This window comes from Miscanthus floridulus, chromosome 10 (genome assembly GCF_019320115.1).
Source record: "Miscanthus floridulus cultivar M001 chromosome 10, ASM1932011v1, whole genome shotgun sequence".
Taxonomy (NCBI): Eukaryota; Viridiplantae; Streptophyta; class Magnoliopsida; order Poales; family Poaceae; genus Miscanthus; species Miscanthus floridulus.
Window position 1 is genome coordinate 142,905,205 of NC_089589.1, and position 11,542 is coordinate 142,916,746.

General features: G+C 39.1%; 2 protein-coding genes across 4 annotated transcripts; both read right to left on the reverse strand.

Annotated features, from left to right (window-relative positions):
- Positions 1 to 658: 658 nt before the first annotated feature.
- Positions 659 to 5,876, reverse strand: LOC136485939 (caffeoylshikimate esterase-like). 3 transcript variants are annotated; one of them, XM_066482733.1, is made up of 8 exons: positions 5,849 to 5,876; positions 3,230 to 3,323; positions 3,101 to 3,133; positions 2,637 to 2,783; positions 2,304 to 2,434; positions 2,019 to 2,156; positions 1,824 to 1,922; positions 659 to 1,202 (listed from the first exon to the last, which is right to left on the reverse strand). In XM_066482733.1, the coding sequence occupies exons 3-8, from the start codon at positions 3,123 to 3,125 to the stop codon at positions 936 to 938; spliced, it is 807 nt and encodes a 268-aa protein (XP_066338830.1). In that variant the 5' UTR covers positions 3,126 to 3,133; positions 3,230 to 3,323; positions 5,849 to 5,876; the 3' UTR covers positions 659 to 935. The 3 variants fall into 3 exon arrangements, with proteins under 3 accessions (XP_066338830.1, XP_066338828.1, XP_066338829.1); XM_066482731.1 differs by lacking the exon at positions 5,849 to 5,876 and adding an exon at positions 3,475 to 3,603; XM_066482732.1 differs by lacking the exon at positions 5,849 to 5,876 and adding an exon at positions 3,485 to 3,585.
- LOC136485940 (glycine-rich protein A3-like) lies at positions 5,692 to 7,816 on the reverse strand. Its single transcript, XM_066482734.1, has 2 exons — positions 6,374 to 7,816; positions 5,692 to 6,123 (listed from the first exon to the last, which is right to left on the reverse strand). Exons 1-2 carry the CDS (start codon positions 6,674 to 6,676, stop codon positions 5,860 to 5,862), a joined length of 567 nt encoding a protein of 188 aa, XP_066338831.1. The 5' UTR covers positions 6,677 to 7,816; the 3' UTR covers positions 5,692 to 5,859.
- Between the last annotated feature and the right edge of the window lie 3,726 nt (positions 7,817 to 11,542).

Sequence of the window (11,542 nt, forward strand, 5' to 3'; positions counted from 1 at the left end):
TGTATAAATCTCTATCCAGTCAAACTAAATTTGAATCCTAACCCTAACAAAAAAATTGACAGAGATGCAGAAGAGCATTACCTCGACAAAGATTATGGGTCACCACAATCCACCAATGGAAAGGAGATGGCCGTCGGCGGCAATGGCCGGCCGGCAGCGGCCTACTTCTGGAGGGCGGCGGCAATCCCCCCTTCTGGAGAACGACAATGGGGACGGGCGGCGCGCGGCAGGGGGGAGATGGAGGGGCGGCGGCGGCAGTAATAAGAGAGGCAACGAGATAGGGGGAGATGGAGTCAGGGAGAACTGGCACATGGCAGCGGGCGCGGCGGGGGGGGGGGGGGGGGCGCCCAGGGTCGCGGTGGGTGGGAGTGCCGGGCCATCTCTTACTTGCAGGATAAATAAATATACACAGTTATGATATATGCAGGATTATATTGTTCAAACTCAGCATGCGCGCACAAGATTTTTATTTATGTATGTAGCACCTAGCGAGTGTATGATGAATGAATGGACGATCTCAATTCAACAAGAGCAGCAGTCCAACAGATGAAGGAGACCTCTCAGCCAACGTAAAGCCAAGCCAAGAAAAAGACTAGGTCCAACACGTAATACACACAAAGTTCCATCTATATCCATCCATCTTGCTGATGCATTTTATTTAACGACCTTGATGGTGGCCTGTGACATTACGAGAATCTCACATTTGTCAACACCATCGACTGTTCCACCTGTCCGCAGATGGATGTCATCTTCTCATACACTTATTACACCCAACTAAGTAACTACAAGTCAGCAGCCCTCACATCAACAAATTAAATATCAAATCTAGTAACTACATCTGGTTTACTATGGTCCACCTTTACAAGATGGTATATTACAAATTATCTCTAAAAAATTAAATGTGTAGTATCAACTACTCAATGTTTATTTTTTGGCTAACAACATTGTTCTTGTAACTGTATGCCACTGTTGGATCCAAGCTGGGAAACTGATGGTACCCTCTCATTCAACCATTTGATGATGTCTGCAAACACAATATCAATGTTCTCCTTGGGTTCTCCTGAAGTCAAAGCATGGCACATCCCAGGGTATAACTTCAATGTCTTGTCCTTGCTTTCCGCTAATGTATATAGAGCCTCACTTACTGTGGTGTCAGTTACAGCATCATCACCACCATGGACTATGATGAATGGTAGAGTAACCTATTCGGAATGAAGACACAGAACATAGAAACACAAACATGCATTATTGTTTCAATGACAGAATGCAACATACAACATCCATGCAAAATCTAGTTTTATTAACTGATGGATGATATCTTATACAATGATGCAAAATCAGTTGTGGCCACACATGATTTAATTTTCACATTTATTCCAAACTATTTAGAATATTTTTATTCATTTATAACTTTGCAATGGTTTTCCATGTACAAATAAAATATGTGCATGTGTAGTCCACATGAATCTTTACAATGTTTGTGAAAGCAAGTGTTGTTCTTTTTGCACATTTACATCATCAAGAACAAACTAATCTCTATGATTATGAAACTACATTTTCAGAAGAAGGCAAATTTTGCTCAAGGACACCATTCTTATATGGTATTTGTTGATACACGCCATCAACCCTTGAATTTTCCCAGTATATGTTATTATGAAAAGCGTGTATTTTTATCAGTGGACACTATGCGTTAAAATAATCATTTATCCAAAATGTCTAGTGCTCAAATTTTGTTAGGTTGGATGCACACAAAACCTCAAATGCCATTTTTTTGAATCACAAGAGTATTGTAAGAACGAACACAATGATAACTTTCCTCATACCTTATCAAGATTGCTTTCAATATCCAAGCTTGCCATGAAAATTTCATAACCAGTCTTTAGCCTAGGCTTTCCTTTGTAGCAATAATGATTATTTCTTACCTAATAATAAATAATGATATTAACAAGTAGCACAAAAAATGTTTTCCAAGAAACATATTAGCTTTTAGGATTGGGTCATCCTATCTTTTACCATACCTCTTCACGCCACTCCTCGCTTTTAATTGCCCTATCTATGATATCTTCATTAGGAATGATTCTCCATGTAGGGATCACATTGCTGAGCTTACTTAAAATTGAAATCACAATGGGGTGAGGCTTCATATCTTCTACTATCTACACGAATGTTAACATCAATAATCAATATCATGATCAAACCTAACATACATTATAGTGTCCTATGACGAACAACTATAGACAACATATCAAAGATGCCAATGAACCTAAAGAAATTTGAAAAAAGACAAATTGTTGGAAAGTAACCTTGCACATCGGAGCAACCAAAATGGCCCCATCCCAAAAGGTAGGTTCCTTTCTGTGAAGCATAAGCACAATTGCTCCCCCCATGGATTCTCCAAGCAAGAATCTCTTTTGTTTCTTATACTCTTCTTTCTCTATACAAGGGGAATCAGGCTATTAGTTCGTAAAATGTTACATCAAGTCTAATAATAGATTGATAGGAATTTCATATACATTTCTTTTTAAGTTTTTTTCTTAAAGAATGTGGTCATTTAAGAGAAAATAAATGGCTTCTTATGAATGTGGTTAAAAAAGGGCAACATAACAGGACACTTGTATTAATTTTGTAAAACATACCACAGACACTTGCAAAGTACTTAGAGCAATCAACCACAATGTCATCAAAACTACTAATATATCCTTGAAGTCCAGAAGACTTTCCATGGCCTTCATAGTCCATTCCATGCACTACGAATCCAGCCTGCGCCAACCTTGTACCGGTGCCTAAAAGTAATAATCCCAATATGTATAAGCTAATTATGAGACTTTTAAAATATTTATGCTACATATGTTAAACTATAATGTAATTATATTACCCTAGTATGACCTTGAAAGTCTATGGGGTTTCTAATTATCATTCATGTTTCTACCATAGTTAGTACGACTAAACTCATCACTATTCATTCACGATCAAGATGCAATTCATATTTTTACCACAGTTAGTCTAAACTCATCACTATCCATTCGCAATCAAGATGCAATGACATTGTTATAATTTTAAGTAAAAGTGCCCATGGAATTCACCAAATTATAATATTTACCTCTCATTGAAATACTGCATTCCATGGCATATCCTAAAAAAGGTAGCAAAAAATAAAATACATATGTAACAGGCAACTTCACTTGGATTGGAAAATTAAAAAACAACATCACAATAGTAACCAAGTTACCATGGCATAGAAAGATCAGGGCTTTCGGTTCAGAGTTCAAAGGTCTCCATTGGCATGTGAAGAGATTAATTCCACGTGCATTCAATACATATTCCTAGAACACAAAAATCCAAATGGATAATATTGAGAGGAAACATGGTATGAGCTTTAATGAATGGCTGACTCTTCATATCGGCTTGAAAAGTATAAAAAACTATCTACATAAATCAAAGTATAAATTATAAGAATAAACAAAACAAATTGACCTCATCATACTTGATATCGCCGTTATCCATTTGCTCTCAAATGGAAGCGACAACACCAAGGCATAAAACAATGTGTACACATGCAACTTATATATTTAGGAATGGTCAAACAGAAATAGGTACCCCATTGTGTGGATAGTTTAATTTGAAGGTAAGTAGTTTTGTGTGGTGGTGTTTTTATGCATGGATGGGAACACAAATTGTGTGGTAGAGGCGTAGTTACATTTATGAGGTCTAAGTTTAGTTTAGCCAAAAAAACTATCTTCTCCATAAGCTCATTTTGAAATTTTATGCTATGGATTAGCATGCTCAAATTACCGGATAATCATTTTTTTTGTCTTTATAGATAGAGTATGGTTTATTCTGCCAAACAAGAGATTAATGGTTTACATCAAGAATATTCTTTTTCATTTTGTAGCTGAATCAAATCTTTAAGAAATTTCAGAATGGTTAGAGACCAAGAAGTCATCAATGCCTCTCTAACATGCTAACTAAGTTTCCATGCATATACTCGGGGGCACCCTTTATCTGTGAGGAAATTACTAAGCTTAAGTTGTTCTTCTTTTCATTCACAAAGTGGCTAATACGTTAGCAGGTGCGAAGGTTGTGCTTTTGACAAAGGTAGTCACAACAATTATAGTTTGTGTTTTCCTAGCCTCTATCCCCATCTATTTGAGAAAATTCCTCATTTGAGACTTACTTCGTCTTTCTTTGGCCCTGGAAATTTCATTCTTTCTCATTTGACACTAGACTTATCTTTCATTCCTTATTTGACACTTTCATCACTTCTCTTTACTTCTTCCATTAAATGACCTTTAGGACCATGGTAGAAAGATAAAGATACCCTTGGTTCCCCATACCTCAACCGTGCATTCCACTCCATCCGCACAAAAAAGCACCTGGCATTGAAATCATAGCCTAGAATCAGCAAGCATTCATGACTAGGTAGGTGGGCCAGGATTGGTGATCATATGACGTTGTCTTGGGCACCGTGGGCACATTGCCTCGGTGGCGCCGGTGCTGCTTCATCGCATTGGGGCCGAACATGTGGCCTGGGAGGCACCCCGCGCAGGCTGCACACACTCCGGTAATGCGAAAGGGTACTATCGCCGGGCATGGTAGTAGGCATTGGAGGTCTTGCAATGCCGGAACACTGCCATGTGTAGGATCTAAGGAACTGGCTATAGGGAGGTGAACAGACGGTGACCAATAAAAATTCATAGCACTAGGAAAAACTAATTAGTAACACAAAAGAACCTAATACACTACTTTCACTATGCTAGGTGAAGGTTTGAAACATAGGGTGACAAACCACAAATCAAGTCTAAGAATAATGTAACAACGCTAAGTAACGCCTGAATGAAAATTGAGATTAAGAGATCACCACAATGGAGACACAATACTTTTTCCCATGGTATCGATGACTTATCATTGTTGATCCATGTTGAGGCGGGTTCATTGTTCACTAATTATCTATCAAGTCTTCACTTGATCTCTAAGCTGGATAGAACAAGCTTGTGTTTTGTGCTTGCTTGCTCACTAGTATGTGTAGGAGCTCCCTTGTGCTTGCTTGAATAGCTGCAAGGTTTGTGTGACCTTGCGCTAGAATTGATTAGGTGAGCTCTCACTAGTTTGCCACCTTAGTTTTCCTTGTGTCGAATCTTTTATAAGGTGCTTGATCAAATAGATAGTTGGGTGTGGTCGTGGCTATAGACGATTAGTATAATTCTATATTTGTTTCGACTAGCCAACATGATTAGATTTATAAACGACTATTCACCCCCCTCTAGTTGGTCATCACGACCTTACAATATGCATAACACCTCTCTTAAACCTCCATCCCCTCTTTGTGTAAATGGGTTAACCCTGAGGTTCTATTTTTTGGTGCAATGACGATTATAGGATGACATCATCCTCCTAAATTTTGATTCTAAGGTGGTTCTTGGGTCACATAGGCCAATAACACCACTACTAGCAAGCTATTAACAGGCAAGGGTGCTACATATTAGAACAAATATAGGAGGGTGGTATTGAATTATGTGTTGAAATTTACTTTATGTATTTTGAACAAAAATAGGAGGGAGGTATCAACTTATCTGTTGAAAATGTATTTATGTGAGGAAATATTATCAAATAATGACATAGAAAAAAAAGGCATTGCTCACATGTTTAAACATTAAACACTTCATAGATATTGTAGCAATTCTTCCCAGCATATGCCATCAATAAAGTATGTATTCTTATTGTAGATTGATAATGACACATATAACAAGTAATTTATAAAAGCATTACATGTGCGTTAATATGAACCAACTCATTTTTATTTTACATATGTTAGTTATCGTACTTGCATGATCCAATTTCATACTCTTGCCTGTAATTTGACTACTTCCACCTCTTGTATTTTCCTCCAAAGAACCCATGATGGTGATGCTTCCACCGTAGAAGGCCATGTTTTCCTCCAAGCCCAATGTGCTTCCCAAATTTTCCATGCTTGAACTTGCCATAGTATCCATGATGATGATGCTTAAACTTGCCAAAATGCCCTAAATGGTGACCATGAGGGTGATGCCCATGGGTTAAGTGATGTACACCATAGGCAGCGGCAGCGGCGGCTGTCGCTCCGCCAATAAGTGTCGCATCCATGACCTGAGAACATGCAACATTGTGGTATCAAGTTATATATGTATATGTCACACTATAGTTAAACAAAAGTGAATGCATGAACTAGGCTTATATAGTATAATACTTAGTACCATTAATCTAACAATGCTAATATGTAAAACACCCATGCAAATAAACAGGAATTGACACACTTGGCCATGTGATTAGTTATCCTTCTTAATTTGATCTCACTCTCATGATGAGGTGCATATGAAGAAAAAAAAATGAAAAATGCACACGTACCATGATGTTGAGTAGCATATAAACTAGCACCAGGATAGCCACCCATCGATGGGTAAGCACTTTGATTGTATGATGGATATCCAGATGGTGGGTAACCATTGTGCGAAGAGTACATAGGTGAAGGATACGAATATGATCCTAATGGTGGTGGACATAAAGATCCATGTTGTGCATATGGATATGCATATGCAACTGGAGGTGCAGATGCATATGATCCAGCTGAATGTACTGGAGGATAGCCAATAGGGGGATAGCATCCTTTGTCAGCATGATGATGGTCCTTTCCACCTCCCATGTTTTGTCACCGAGATTATTGTATGAAGAATATTGCTAACTATAAAATGCAGATACAAATAGGCCCCGTTCGCTTCACTGAAAAAACAAGCCGAAACACTATTCCGACTGATTTGTTGTGAGAGAAAAACACTGTTCCGGCTAAAAAACAAGCTAAAAAGTACGGATTATAAGACAAGCGAACATGGCCATAATGAGGTAATAATTAATATAAAAAATTCTCATGGTTAAAAATGACAATGATGACACAATGAAAACAAAATGGGAAAACTTGCTCTACAAGGTTGATCTTTTTACACATAAAATAGGAATTTTAAATTCTTTGTCCATTATCTTTCATGTTACAATAAAGTTTACACTAATATAGTTCGTTATAAGTTTCTCTCAAAATCAAAAGTACATTATAATGTGAAAAGTATTCTGTTTGACTACCATAAAGGGGCAATATTAACTAATGTAACTATATAAAATAAATGGTGACAAAGTGTATGTGCACTGTCGAGATTGGGTGGAGCATGAGTTAGTAGAACATACACGCACCAATGTGGCAATGTACAACACACAAGATTTCAACGCATGTTTTCCAATTGAAATTTTGAGACATGGTAATAGTGACATGCATGTCATGAGAAAGTAAAACTTTCAATAGGTATGATACACTAGTTATCCAATACCACCAGCAATAGAATATAAATATATAACACAATTTCTCACATTTAAAATGACTGTCAAAACCAATAGAACAACATGGTATTCTAGGTACACACAGTTTGCTATACCTCACTAAAATAAGAGGATGTATTGAAACACAAGTAAAACATATTATTTATTTTTTCGCATTACCATCGTTTGACCAATTTTTTAGTGAAGGTCAAGTTAAGAGAAAATTGAAAAAAAAATGAAAGCTTGCATACAAAGTGCTATAGGAGAAACAACACCCAAAGTTGGGTGCTTTACATTTGCAAATGGCCTAACTACCGGTAATAATGGAAATTCAACGGAAAACATATTTGTAGGTTAAAAAAGATTGAAAAAATAAAATTTAAACTATGGAGGAGACTTATGTCCAGGTCTATATAAAACTTAAAAATAAACCTGATGATGTGTACATAGGTGTGGTAAAGTAAAAGAAAGAAAGACATACTTACACATTAAAAATAGGATTAAATGTGTTCACATTTGTCGATGTGATAACACAAAGAAATAAAGATACACCTGTCACATAAAAAATAGGATTAAATGTGTTATTTAAGTTTTTTTAATAATGTTCTCACCTGCAGCATAGAATGCCTTCAAATGTTTTCGAAGATTCTACATATGAACTTTGGTGAAGCCGTAAACAAATTTCTAGTGATTTTGTAAGTTTTAGCTTACGTGCTGCTTCGATGGACGTTTAATCAGAACGGTGTCCAAAACCCAAGCAACTATAGAGATGAAAATGGATCAAATATAAATAGATATATACAAATATGAATATAGATAATCTTTTTCTCTGATTCATAATCGAACAAGGATCTTGTGAGAGTATGTTGGATGCTGTATAAGTATCCGTGTAAGTCTGTGCAGGAGGACGAAGCAGAAGTTAAGTTAGGAAGCCCATCCACGTATAAATATTAGATCAAGAGATAATTAGATACTAGTAATAAAACAACTCGAGAACAATTAAGGACATTGAATATCTAGACAATACTATACTATTTGACTGATCATGGATCATCCGATCTCGATCCGACTCACGAAAGAAAACCCAGTCTGACCTAACCGGTCATCAAATTCTGAGTTGAAACCAAGCCTATTTTTTAGACCGTGGGCCGACCAACTGGCCCAACTAGTAGAAAAGAAAATTTGAGAAATTAGTGCTGGCTAAATCTCCGAGCATATGATTCTCAAAAAAGAAAAAACCTCCGAGCATATGGTCACCCAGCTTCTTTGTATTATTTAAATAAAATTGAAAAGAACAAGATAATAACTGAGGAAGCAAGAAGAGTATATAGTAGTAACAAAACGCAGCGGTAGTGCTTAGTGTTTGCATTACCTCCGAGGCTAGGTCGATCCCGATGGTGAAACCCAGCTACTGTCTGTCTTTAGTTTTTTTGAACGTAAACTGTCTGTCTTTAGTTCCTCTCGATTAACAAAGGAAGGAGAGGAGCCGGTGCTTTTTATTCGCAAGCTGCTCCTGCTACATGTTCTCCCCAGTCGTCTAATGCACTAACTCGAGAATAAGCCTTCCTCTCTTTTTCTAAGATAAGATAAAAATCATTTCTTTCAGAATTACTTTATATTACTGAACGAACGGATGGAGTTAATAAATCCCTTGCACCGTGGGATTTGTTTTGATTTGATTCGATTCCACTCCATTGCAGAAAACATAATTAACGAATATATTCTCATGTTTCTCTTGTCTTATTCAGTCCTCTTTTCACCAAATCAAACAAGATGGCCATGTCATCCTGCCTGAAACATGCTACGTTCTTCTGTTCCCTCCCACTGATGACCATCATGCATCATTGCAATGAATCAATTCTCTTGAGCAAACCCAATCATACAATGTCTTTGTGCATCTCACTTTTGTGCACATTTTCAGTATGTGGAATCCATATGAGCCAAGAAGGAACAAGTTGCACACCGATATATCAAATTTTCTATATGAATTATGAATTCCGGACACCCACACCTTGTATGCCAAAGAAGAAAAGAATCAGAGCTTACAATACAGTAAATAGGGTCTTTCTTAAAATTTCGGCGCAAGGCAAATTCTTCTTGAACTGTTTTCAATACAAATGGAATGAACCATCTAGTCCAAATACAAGGACAAAACACTTGAATCAGTCTGCGGAAACAAAAATCTTGCTGAAACATCGAGGCATTTCACTATTTTTTAGAGGAACTACGGAAGGCGATTGCCGGCCTGAACATTATATTGAAATATGCCAAGTTCAAGGCATTTAACTATCGCTACCATTATTTAAGCAAATAGCTTATGTTGTTATTATTTTTTTCCTTTTTGTTTAGTTGAGTCGTTTGCAAAGTGAAGGATATTCACTACGGGAGAAGCAAAATTTGTCGAGTGCCGAATGCTTTGCCGAGTGCCGAAAATATGGCACTCGGCAAAGCCACTCTTTGCCGAGTGTTGCACTCGGCAAAGAATTGCACTCGGCAAAGAGTGGCTTTGCCGAGTGTCGTAGCGTGCCCGACGCTCAGCAAAGCACGCCACTCGGCAAAGGCACTCTTTGCCGAGCGCAACACTCGGCAAAGAGCGCACTCGGCAAAATGCCCGTCAGTTGCCCGCCTACCCCGCCCACCCGTTACCATCTTTAAAAAAAATGTTTACCGAGCGCTTAACCTGACACTCGACAAAGAGGCCCTTTGCCGAGTGCTGCGGCCTGGCACTCAACAAAGGCCCTCTTTGCCGAGTGTCAGGCATGGCACTCGGCAAAGTATTTTTTTTTTTAATTTTGATTTCAAATTTTTTTTGTAGACCTTATCTATTGTTTACAAGCACATGTTAAAATTTGGGACCTTTTTATAACTTTTTGCTATATTTCTTGAATTAATTTTGTTTACTTGCATTTTTTCTGAAAAAGTAAATTTGAACTGCAGGTGCATGAAATAATGAAATGTAGCCATTCAAAAAATGATAGTCATGTTGTAGAGTGTATTTTGAGGCCGTATGCAGGAACTCACCCAAAATTTTGAACGCCTTGTTCGCCAAACATGACGACCCGCTTGTGGTCGGAGTGTATTTAAATTATAGAAAATGCAAACGAAGTCCGAAATTCACGAAACTTGTCGAGGTGTCTTGTGATCGCATGTGGAGGCTATGATAAAAATTTGAGAAGGTTTCAAGCAAGTTGCGACGTCATGTTTTTTATCATAGCCTCCACATGCGATCACACGACACCTCGACAAGTTTCGTGAATTTCGGACTTCATTTGCATTTTCTATAATTTAAATACACTCCGACCACAAGCGGGTCGTCATGTTTGGCGAACAAGGCGTTCAAAATTTTGGGTGAGTTCCTGCATACGGCCTCAAAATACACTCTACAACATGACTATCATTTTTTGAATGGCTACATTTCATTATTTCATGCACCTGCAGTTCAAATTTACTTTTTTGGAAAAAATGCAAGTAAACAAAATTAATTCAAGAAATATAGCAAAAAGTTATAAAAAGGTCCCAAATTTTAACATGTGCTTGTAAACAATAGATAAGGTCTACAAAAAAATTTGAAATCAAAATTAAAAAAAAAACAAAAATACTTTGCCGAGTGCCAGGCCGCAGCACTCAGCAAAGGATATTTCGAAAAAAAAAATCCCTTCTGGAATAAGGGCCCATGGCCCATCCTCCTCCAACCCTTCCTCATTCACGCCCGCCCCTCACCCGCGCCAGCGCCGCCACCGCCGCACCGGCCGCCGCGCCCCACGCCGCCCCGACCCACGCCCCACGTCCCCCCGCCCACGCCGCCGCGCCCCACGCCGCCCGGCCTCGCCGCCCCGGCCCGCGTCGCCGCGCCCCACGCCGCCCGCGCCCCCACGCCGCCCCGGCCCACGCCGCCGCCCCAGCGACGCCCCGGCCCCACACCGCCCCTCGGCGGCCGTCCCTGCAGAGAGGAGGAGGAGCCCGGTCGCGGTGCCCTGCCACCGACCCGGCCGTCCCTACAGAGAGGAGGAGGAGGGGAGAAAGAGAAGGGGAGGAGGAGAAGGGAGGTGGGAGGAGAAGGAGAAGGGAGAAGGAAGAAGGAGAAGGGAGGAGAAGGAGAAGGGAGGAGGAAGAAGGAGAAGGGAGGAGGAGGAGGAAGAAGGGAGGAGGAGGAGGAAGAAGAAGAAGGAGAAGGGAGGAAGGAGGAAGAAGAAGAAGGAGGAGG

Bases quoted from the DNA above. Each gene is read 5' to 3' on its own strand.
- LOC136485939 (XM_066482731.1), bottom strand. From the start codon at position 3,504: ATGGATAACGGCGATATCAAGTATGATGAG. The intron at 1,923-2,018 runs GTATGGTAAAAG...ATTTATTATTAG, and splicing joins GCGAGGAGTGGCGTGAAGAG to GTAAGAAATAATCATTATTG. The intron at 1,203-1,823 runs GTATGAGGAAAG...CATTCCGAATAG, and splicing joins TTGAAAGCAATCTTGATAAG to GTTACTCTACCATTCATCAT.
- LOC136485940 (XM_066482734.1), bottom strand. From the start codon at position 6,676: ATGGGAGGTGGAAAGGACCATCATCATGCTGACAAAGGATGCTATCCC. The intron at 6,124-6,373 runs GCATTTTTCATT...GCATGTTCTCAG, and splicing joins CTCAACATCATGGTACGTGT to GTCATGGATGCGACACTTAT.